The sequence below is a fragment of the Macaca mulatta genome, chromosome 14 (assembly GCF_049350105.2).
Source record: "Macaca mulatta isolate MMU2019108-1 chromosome 14, T2T-MMU8v2.0, whole genome shotgun sequence".
Lineage (NCBI taxonomy): Eukaryota > Metazoa > Chordata > Mammalia > Primates > Cercopithecidae > Macaca > Macaca mulatta.
This window is the reverse complement of record NC_133419.1, coordinates 50,815,322-50,826,277: the sequence shown is the minus strand read 5'-3', so window position 1 is coordinate 50,826,277 and position 10,956 is coordinate 50,815,322. Positions and strand designations below refer to the sequence as shown.

Sequence of the window (10,956 nt, the reverse complement as noted above, 5' to 3'; positions counted from 1 at the left end):
CCCAAGTAGCTGGGACTACAGGCACCCGCCACCACGCCCGGCTAGTTTTTTGTATTTTTTTTAGTAGAGACGGGGTTTCACCGTGTTAGCCAGGATCATCTCGATCTTCTGACCTCGTGATCCGCCCGTCTCGGCCTCCCAAAGTGCTGGGATTACAGGCTTGAGCCACCGCGCCCGGCCGCTCTGAACAGTTCTTAATCACATATTTATTCTTTTGTGCTATTTAATAGTTTATGTGCAGAGGTTCTATCTCTTAGATAAAGTTGCAGCTCTGAGAAAGCTCTGAAGGAACTGTTACAGTTTTAAAAAATGTTCTAAATAGCATTTAGCACAAAGCTGTGGCATATAGTGGGAACTAAATAGCTACTTGTTGAAAGGAATTAAAAGAGTGAGTCAAAATGAGGCTCAGATTCTGAGATGAGTATTAGCTGGAAGGAACATAGGTATTGTTAACATACTTAGGCAACAGAGTTGCCACTGTACATGGAAAACAATGATTCTTTTTTATGCTAGAGAAAAGCTTGTCCATTTTTACTTTTAAATATAAGGTTGTAAATGTTAATTATTTAATTCTTTGAAAAACCTTGTAAGGTTTTGCATGTATCTTCAGGGATGACTCTAGTTTTATAAATGTGGAATCTCAATGATACTGGTTAATTTACTGCCTATTTCTGAGTTTCTTTGATATTTAAAATGTGTCAGACCACTTTATCCTGAGAAATTAGAAAAAAAGAAATACATAGGGGCTTGCATTGTCCTAAAATGACTTGGGAGTGGGGTGGTAAGACCCAGGATCCCATGTCATGGTAAACCAGGAGAGGGGAAAGATTCATTAAGAAGTGGAGAGATCATGGGTCAAAACGTGAGGTAAGGCACCTAATGTAGATGACGACTTTAGCAAACCACCATGGCACGTGTGTACCTATGTAACAAACCTGCACGTTCTGCACATGTATCCCAGAACTTAAAGTATAATAATAATTAAAAAAGAAAAAAAAAGACGTGAGGGAAGGCAAAGTCAGGTAAAATGAGGCTGGGGTAGAGCGCTGGGAAAAGTCAAAGGTATACTGTGACTTTAGTTTTTTTTTATGACAGTTAATGCTCATAAATTCTTGAACCTAAAGAACTAAGTAATTTTATTGGTTGTTTAAGTTTGGCAAGGGAATAATTAAATAATTTGACCTCTAAGAAATGCGGCCTAGTAATAATCTTTGACAAAGACTGTAAACAGAGAAGGGAGTTGCTATAAACATAGCTAGCTCATTCTTTTTGTGCATATTTTTAGTTAAGTAAACTTCTGATGGTCTTTGGTCACGTCCTTACATTTTATTTTAGAAATTTTTCAGGTGCTAGGTTGGCCTTCAGAGGGATGCACTCCGAGTATGGGTTATTGAAAGAGTTGGGCTTGTAGCCTTATAAAAACCTGAATGACAGCTAAAAGAAGGCTAGAGAATTGAGAAGACAATTTTGTGAAGAGAGCTTTGGATTTTATTTTTCAGAAAACAGTCTTTTGATACAATCCCTTTATTTTTACTTGTCAACACTGAGAGTTTGGTAGTATAAATAATATAAAAGTTTGCTATTGGCTCTTACTTTTATTATACTATTGGCAACCTGAAAGGTGAGTCTTAAGGATGCCTATGTATCTTTGGCATACAGAAATCAGAGCTTTTTAAGACTAGAAGGGATTTCAAAGGTTAGCTAAATTAATTGCTTCATTTTATATTTGAAAAGAACAAGGCCAGTAAGAGTTATAGGATTGCTTAATGTCAGGGTATGAATGGCTAGGCCCAGACAAAAACTCACAAAACTGGATTTCTACTCCCCTACCGTTTCCATGACCATATGCCAATCCTACCTTAGATGACAACTTCAGATTAAATGCACACACACGCACAAGCACACACACACACACCTTTTAATCTGAATTTGTTCTAATTTCCAAATCAATTTATTATTTCCTATGGAATTTATAACGGGAATTTCAATAATGCTGGTGCTAGTTTTGTCATGCCCTTTTGTACAAACTCAAAATGTATCCATTGTTTTTTACTTTAATCTTCAACTGGTGGTAATGAGTTCTATGCACATCATATAAAAAATGTATTTCCTGAGTTTTGCTGAAATGAACATTTTTTTTCTTTTGTCATGGGGATAAAAAGACCTTTTGAATTTTTATCTTTTAGGACAAGCATTTGGGTAATCCATTAGAAAAGGAAAAGCAAAGGAAAGGGAATTCTGGAACTTTTTCATTTTGGTTAAATTCTTTTTTTTTTTTTTTGAGACGGAGTCTCGCTTTGTCGCCCAGGCTGGAGTGCAGTGGCACCATCTTGGCTCACTGCAAGTTCCGCCTCCTGGGTTCACGCTATTCTCCTGCCTCAGCCTCCGAGTAGCTGGGACTACAGGCACACACCACCACGCCCGGCTAATTTTTTGTATTTTTAGTAGAGACGGGGTTTCACCGGGTTAGCCAGGATGGTCTCGATCTCCTGACCTCGTGATCCGCCCGTCTCGGCCTCCCAAAGTGCTGGGATTACAGGCTTGAGCCACCGCGCCCGGCCTTGGTTAAATTCTTGTGCTAATTTCTCAGTGACTTTGCTATGCATGTGAACTACAACCATATACGAAAATGGTCTGTTTTAGGTCATGGCTGTGGGCAGAGATTAATTGGTGAAAAATGGGCCTGTTTGTGCGATTTACCACACAGTAAGGTTTCTCATCTCTCTGGAAAAATGTGAAATTAGCTCGTTGAGAAATGCAGTCCGGTCATGAGGTTGAAGTGACAGCTTAGGGAGGGAAACACAGTTCACTCTCTAAGGCGGTTATGATTGGTTAGATTCCAGAGTAGTTTCTTTGGTGTAGCAAAGTTCTTTTCTTCTCACTTTCAAGTCTGTGTTTCCTAACGTTGCTAGTTTCACTAGTACTTCACAAATAGCATCTTATTCGGCTTCCTTCAAGGCCAGCTGATCCAAACTGGGGAGTGGTCTTGGAGAGGATTCCTAGTTCTCCCCGCTCCCCCATCTGGAACATGTTACAGTGAAAAAGCCTTCAATTTGCAAAGACCAATTGCGACAGCAAATTTGTGCTGTGTGGAAGGGGATACAGGATGTGAACCAGTAGATATGTATGGCAAGGGTGAAAAATGGAAGGCGAGACGGTGGTTTCTCGCCCGTGAAGATGGTTCATGAGCAACCCTCAAGAACGTGCACGTGGAGTGCTCCCAGAGTGTACTCCACGTACACGGTCCTCTCTAAGAGCCACTGCAAGGATCCTGGGCCTGCTGCGTGGCCCAAGAATCCACGTTGCTCTGGAGGCCAGATCTAGCCACAGTGATTACGGTTTCTTCGCCATGGTCTTGGTGTTGGCTGGCCTTCATTTGGTCACAGTCTGAGAACTCACCCTGAACGGGGCTGAGGTCAGAGACTGCGCCCCGCCCCTCCCACCCTTAGCTCACCATATCCCCACTAAGCACACCCCTTAGTGAAAGGGGACCACAAACGCCCTCTTTCCCGACGACCCCAGTAGTGACCTGTGGGATTCTGGCTGGGTGTCTGTGACTTACCCTCAAAGAGAACCTGCACGCCTGGGGTCCCAGGATGGCGGGCTTGCCCCTCCCATCCGAAGAAGACCTCGTCCTTCTCTCTTAGTCCTGGCCGGTCTTCGGACTGCCGCCGCCGCGCTCTCCTCGGCCCGGGCACGCCGGGTCGGCGGGGTCCCGGCTCGCGTCCCTGTTGGGCGACGGCGGCGCGGGTGGCGGCGGGACAAGGCGCGAGCGCGCGCCGGGCGCGCGCCCGGCCGCGACAGCCGCGGGGGAGGAGCGCCCGCCCGCTGCTCGCGCGCCCAACGGACCAGGCTGGGGCCGTGAGGTAACTGTTGCAGCCAGCGGAGCTGGGAGGCGACACCGAGTCTCCAGTCCCGAGAGGTGCCCAAGGGAAAAGGAGGCGGCAGCCAAACTGGTCCTGGAGAGAAGCCCCTTCTGCCCCTCTCCTCAGCCAGCATGTCCCGGACTCCGCCGCTCCTCAGTCCGCGAGGTGGGGACCTCGGGCCGTGGCGGCGGGCGCAGCCCTGACGGGTTGTGAGTCGGGGGGCGCCCCGAACGCAGGGGCTGGGGTCTGGGAACGCGAGCGGCCGCTACGGTAGGAGCGGGGTGTGCTGAGTCCCGTGGCCACCCCCGGCCTCAGCCATGAGGAGGGACGAGCGAGACGCCAAAGCCATGCGGTCCCTGCAGCAGCCAGATGGGGCCGGCTCGCCCCCCGAGAGTCTGAGGAACGGCTACGTGAAGAGTTGCGTGAGCCCCTTGCGGCAGGACCCTCCGCGCGGCTTCTTCTTCCACCTCTGCCGCTTCTGCAACGTGGAGCTGCGGCCGCCGCCGGCCTCCCCCCAGCAGCCGCGGCGCGGCTCCCCCTTCTGCCGGGCGCGCCTCTCGCTGGGCGCCCTGGCTGCCTTTGTCCTCGCCCTGCTGCTGGGCGCGGAACCCGAGAGCTGGGCTGCCGGGGCCGCCTGGCTGCGGACGCTGCTGAGCGTGTGTTCGCACAGCCTCAGCCCCCTCTTTAGCATCGCCTGTGCCTTCTTCTTCCTCACCTGCTTCCTCACCCGGACCAAGCGGGGACCCGGCCCGGGCCGGAGCGGCGGCTCCTGGTGGCTGCTGGCGCTGCCCGCCTGCTGTTACCTGGGGGACTTCTTGGTGTGGCAGTGGTGGTCCTGGCCTTGGGGGGATGGCGACGCAGGGTCCCCGGCCACGCACACGCCCCCGGAGGCGGCGGCCGGCAGGTTGCTGCTGGTGCTGAGCTGCGTGGGGCTGCTGCTGACGCTCGCGCACCCTCTGCGGCTCCGGCACTGCCTCCTGGTGCTGCTCCTGGCCAGCTTCGTCTGGTGGGTCTCCTTCACCAGCCTCGGGTCGCTGCCCTCCGCCCTCAGGCCGCTGCTCTCCGGCCTGGTGGGGGGCGCTGGCTGCCTGCTGGCCCTGGCGTTGGATCACTTCTTTCAAATCAGGGAAGCGCCTCTTCATCCTCGGCTGTCCAGTGCCGCCGAAGAAAAAGTGCCTGTGATCCGACCCCGGAGGAGGTCCAGCTGCGTGTCGCTAGGAGAAACTGCAGCCAGTTACTACGGCAGTTGCAGAATATTCAGGAGACCTTCGTTGCCTTGTATTTCGAGAGAGCAGGTATGTTGGCTGGAAAGCGAGGTCTGGGATGTGAGAGGGTTCGGGTTTACCGCTGCAGTTTCCGAGTTGAGTTCGCTTATTTGAAAGCCTGTTAACTTTCAGAATGGAAAAAGGGTGTGTGTGGGGGGCGGGGGGGAGGGGGAGGAAACAATGTTTTATTCTGGAAAGGATTCTTAAAATACAGGAAGCCTTTTAAAAATGCAGAAGCAAGTACCTTTTGTCATTGAATAGAAATCAAATAGCCCGCTAATCACATGACACTTTTTAAGGATTGTATATGCAATAGATGAGTTCGCAGAAGAATGAGGTGAATCATTTGTGGTTGAATAGATTTGACGACTACCGCTTTTGGCATACTCTGATGTGTATCTTTTTGGTGCCATTTATCTGTTTGCTGTTATAGTGATGCCTGCCCAAAGATAACATACAGCCTTTAGAATGAGAGGATACATCTGTGAGTTTTAATCAGTGTGGTTTCGTTATTGAAAATCAAGAGGAAAAATCTGAGATTTTATCGTTAGAAGAACAGTGATGAGCTTTGCAAATGAGAGTAATTTAAATGATAATACAGCAGTATAGGTGAATATAATTTTTTGCGGACTAATTCAGTGTTCTTTGTATTTGTTGCATAATTAGGAGAATGTTTTAACAGTTTAAACTTTAAACTTGGTAATTTCTGGAAAGATGCCAATAGAAAAAAACCTATTTTTTCCCCATAGGTTTACATAGTTTTATTTTTTTAAAGGGATTGAAATCATCATCAGGAAATGAGATTATATCTTTATATAGTATTGGAAAACCTACCTGTTCTACATCAACAAGAAACTCAATAAGTATAGCTACTATTATTGAGGATTTATGACGTGCAAAACATTTTACACATACTGTCTCAAATCCTCACAAGAACGGTGTTTGGCTGGTGCCATTAACCTCTAGAGATGAGACATCTAGGCTTATAGAAGTAATGCAACTTCACATGTCTAGTAAGTGGTAGTTCTGGGATTTGATTAGATTTTTCAAGTTTCAATGCTGTGTTCTGCACAACTAACTGGTAAGTATAGTGGTTTTAAGTAGGAGAGTAAGAGCGTAACCATAGGTTTTCAGAATTTTTGGATTAGTGATATGCTTTACACTGGGAGCCAATATGTTGGAGACAGAAGTTTCTTGTCCTTAATGCATTTGATGCATTCTTCTCTCTTCTTTTCTGTTCTCTTCCTTCACTTCTTCTCTGTCTTCTCTTCGAAATATTTTCTAAGCTACTACATTGATTTTATGACATGTTGAACACTGATCTGTAGTGTTCCAGTGACACAATACTTTGCTTCTTGAGTTGGCTTCAGAGGCCACTTCTGTGGTCAACCTCTTGAAAAAGTTTTGTTATACCTTTCGTTTTCTCAGTTTACTACCAGGGTAATAGACAGTACTTGAGGAAAATGTGTGTCGGAAGAAAAATTGTTTTGAGAGGATTTATTATGGAACAAAGTAGTATCAACTATTTTCATAGAATGGAATTAATATTTAAATTTTGACCAAATGTGAACACATTGCATTTTTTAACACTGGAAAATTGTTTTAGCAGTTTCATCACTTTTGTGGGCAATTTTCCTGAACTTAACAGTTACAGTTTAACATATTTTAATTGTAATTTGTTGGTGGTGTTAATTCGGTCTGTCCTTTTGTAAGTGGAAAATTTCTAGACTTCTTAATCCTTGTATGGTGCTCTTTCCATCACAGCAACCTTTTTCAACCTTTAGGTGCAGTGTTAAGTACCAGGTAGCTTCAATTATTGTTTATATTAGAGGAAAATACAATTTGTGCTTCTAAAAAGGGTGTATTTTCTTAGTGCAGAAAATCCTTATTCACATTCTACTTTTAATAGGAACATTTTTGCCCACTTAAAGTATATGTGAATAGTTCAGCGTTTATACATGCCTACCTAATATTCAGTGTCTACAAAATAATTCTATTTTGACATTGCAAGAAAAGAGTATTTTTAACTTAGCAGATACTGTCATAACAAGAATTTTTATTTATGCTTGTTCCTGAAGTCTAACAGTGGATTTGTGCTTTTTGTTTGCATATATATTATAGTAAATATTTTGAGAGGAAATCAGTACTTTTATGGAAGTAAAAGATCAGGAGATTTTTTCTAATTTTCAAAGTGTTGTATATGACAATGGTAAAAACACTTTCTTGTTTCAAAAAGTGAAGGAAGATGAAAATATTTTAGATAGGACCTGACATAGGGGAAAATGTCCTGGATTCATAGGCAGAGGATTGAGGAGTTTTGGCTTAACTGTTTAATTTTGGAAAAGTCAGTGAACCTTTCAGAATCTTAGTATACTGTCAAATTAAGGGATTCTAGTAGATGAATTCTGTAATACCTTCTAATTCTAAAATTAAATTATATAATACCTTCCATTTCTAAAATTAAATTCTTTTAGTTTACACTTTTGGTAAGGTAGAAATAAAACTATAAATAAGATGTCACAAACCAGTAATTCTTGCAGTTTTACTTAAATGTTGAATGTTGATCTTGCTAACCTATGCTTTCCAAGTATAGTAATTGGAAAAGATGAGCAAATATCCTGTTTATTTTGGATAGAACTTTAAAAAAGTATATGGGGGTTCATTTTTAGGATGGTAATAAAATTATCACATTTTCATTTCCTTAAGAATTTAAACGTTTTTATTAACCTCTTTGAAAGCCACTTAAACGTCTATCAATAGAAATGTTTTTAATTGTAGAATAATAGATTTAAAGTAATTTTTAACTTTTGGGATGTTATATTACTGCGTTGAAAAATAATGGCATGTTTGTAAAACATTTGATTTTATAATTAGATTTATAATATTTGATTTAAATGCTATATGTGTCAGTTCAGTTCTTAACTAAGGGTTTTTTTTTTTTTTGGCAAAGCATTTAGAGATTTGAAACCCAAATCTAGTTACTGTCGATGGTGTTCTGCTTTGGTGGGTTAATGGAAAGAAGCACTGAGTTTGTAGTCTTATCTGCCAAGAATCAGCAGAAACTAATAGGAAGTTAAAAAAAATTAGTCTTCTGCATAGAAGCTTTGAGAAGAATTGAACAAGCTACATTTCTATGCCATTTTAATTGCATATTCTACAGTGCAATTTTCAGCTTTTCAATGAGATCGCTTTGTGTTTGAGTAGGTAAATACAAGGTTTTGAAAGGCATAAGTTAGTGTGTGAGATATTTTTCTGTACCTTTAATGCTAAGTGCTTTCTAAATGGTTAGGTAAATATTTAAAAATTCCATGGCCCTAATGCCCATAAATATTACTTAAAGTGTTAATTTTATTTGAAAAAGGTATACATGTGTAGTGTGAGAACTTAAGAAAGAGAGTTTTTTAAAAGTGTGATTATTTACTCACCTAAGGAATTTGCAAGGCATAATCCCCTGTTAATTTCTTTAAGAATACTGTAGTATTTGTGAAATTTATTTTATGGCTTCAATGAGCATTTTATTCCAATTTCATGTTACTATTTTGTGGTAAAATATCAGCCTACATAATAATTTTATACTTTATTTTGTAAATATAGTATGTACTCTGCCATGAGTGTTATTTTTCAAAAACACAGATTTGATAGAGTCACCCGCTCTGTTTTAAAAATCTCTTATGGCTTTTCATTTTCCACAGGATACTGTTCATGCCCTTGACCCTTGCTTGCAAAGTCCTTCATAATCCGCTCTTTGCCATTTTTTGTTTTATTTTTTAAAAAAGCATTTTATTACTAATGGGACACTCACTCCTCACATACATTCTAGCTATTTGAGGGCTGCTTCTTGTTATTGACATTGTTGTGGATTTTTCTCTTTTGATTTTACCATCTCCACTTGTTGAAATCTCCTTTAAGGAACAAATAAGATTAGGAAGACTTTAGACAGTACACTGATACTCAAATTTATATATAAGTTGAGAACAAAACTCCATTATAGCAGAGTGGGCCATATTTAAAAATAAGAGTTGACAAACCCTGTGAAGCAGTGCTGATGAGTATTTTCATTATAGTGCATTAGATAGTCACATCTCCATAATTTGTTTTTATACACTTAGTAGAAGGTAAGCATAAGTAAAATCATAAAGTTTGTTTTTCATTGTCGTCAGACTGTGCTCCTCAGGGGCAGGCCCTTCTCTCATTCTTTCTCTTTTCCCTTTCAATTACCAAGTCAGCTTATTTCCCTAGCACACTCTTCTGCCTTCTGCACCCCATCCAAAGCAAGAATTTATACTTGCCGAAAAAGCCTATTTCAGTATAAATGTTTGTATAGATATATAAAATATAGGACAGGTTCAGAGTTTATCTAATTGAAATCTGCTCATTGTATGTTGTATAAGGAAAATAAATTGAACTCTAGAGAGATAAAAATACTGGCTCAGGGTTATTCTGTGAGATATTTGGAAAACAGAGACTAGAACCTAGGTCTTTACTCCTAATCCACTTTTACTTTCCGCAAGGAGAATATATACTTCCCATCATAGCTTTCCAAGGCTGTACTTAATTTTGCCAGGTATCTCTAATTATGTGAAAAAAGGCAGTGTCTCTGGTTAAAGGAGGTAGGCGAGAAGCGAGAGAGAGTCAGTTAAGAGGGACTCATGAAAATCGCATAGTTTATAATGACCTTGATGACAAACTTCTGATAAAGTTATTTCAGAGTAATTTGTAAGGATGCAGCTGGTCTCAAACTCATGTACCTACATAACATTTATTTTATATGTTGAAGACAGAGGGGAGCGTCAAAAGGAGAGTAGGAAGAATGGAAGTGAACTGGCTGTTGCCTGCTTTGCTTAAGGGCTTTTATTTATTTATTTATTTAATTAATTAATTAATTAATTATTATTATACTTTAAGTTCTAGGGTACATGTGCATTATGTGCAGGTTTGTTACATATGTATACTTGTGCCATGTTGCTGTGCTGCACCCATCAACTCGTCAGCACCCATCAACTCGTCATTTACATCAGGTATAACTCCCAATGCAATCCCTCCCCCCTCCTCCCTCCCCATGTTAGGCCCCGGTGTGTGATGTTCCCCTTTCCGAGTCCAAGTGATCTCATTGTTCAGTTCCCACCTGTGAGTGAGAACATGCAGTGTTTGGTTTTCTGTTCTTGTGATAGTTTGCTAAGAATGATGGTTTCCAGCTGCATCCGTGTCCCTACAAAGGGCACAAACTCATCCTTTTTTATGGCTGCATAGTATTCCATGGTGTATATGTGCCACATTTTCTTAATCCAGCCTGTCACTGATGGACATTTGGGTTGATTCCAAGTCTTTGCTATTGTGAATAGTGCCGCAATAAACATACGTGTGCATGTGTCTTTATAGCAGCATGATTTATATTCCTTTGGGTATATACCCAGTAATGGGATGGCTGGGTCATATGGTACATCTAGTTCTAGATCTTTGAGGAATCGCCATACTGTTTTCCATAATGGTTGAACTAGTTTACAATCCCACCAACAGTGTAAAAATGTTCCTATTTCTCCACATCCTCTCCAGCACCTGTTGTTTCCTGACTTTTTAATGATCGCCATTCTAACTGGTGTGAGATGGTATCTCATTGTGGTTTTGATTTGCATTTCTCTGATGGCCAGTGATGATGAGCATTTTTTCATGTGTCTGTTGGCTGTATGAATGTCTTCTTTTGAGAAATGTCTGTTCATATCCTTTGCCCACTTTTTGATGGGGTTGTTTGTTTTTTTCTTGTATATTTGTTTGAGTTCTTTGTAGGTTCTGGATATTAGCCCTTTGTCAGATGAGTAGATTGCAAA

At 41.9% G+C, this 10,956-nt stretch overlaps 1 protein-coding gene across 4 annotated transcripts in view; it reads left to right on the top strand.

The window, feature by feature from the left end:
- The first annotated feature begins 2,272 nt into the window (after positions 1–2,272).
- PDE3B (phosphodiesterase 3B) overlaps positions 2,273–10,956 on the top strand; it is a 207,950-nt gene continuing 199,266 nt past the window's right edge. For all 4 annotated transcript variants that reach the window (XM_028833635.2, XM_015114810.3, XM_077963273.1 and 1 more), the window contains exon 1: positions 2,273–5,161. In XM_028833635.2, the coding sequence (XP_028689468.2) occupies positions 4,184–5,161 (978 nt within the window). In that variant the 5' untranslated portion in view covers positions 2,273–4,183. The remainder of the gene's footprint in view (positions 5,162–10,956) is intronic.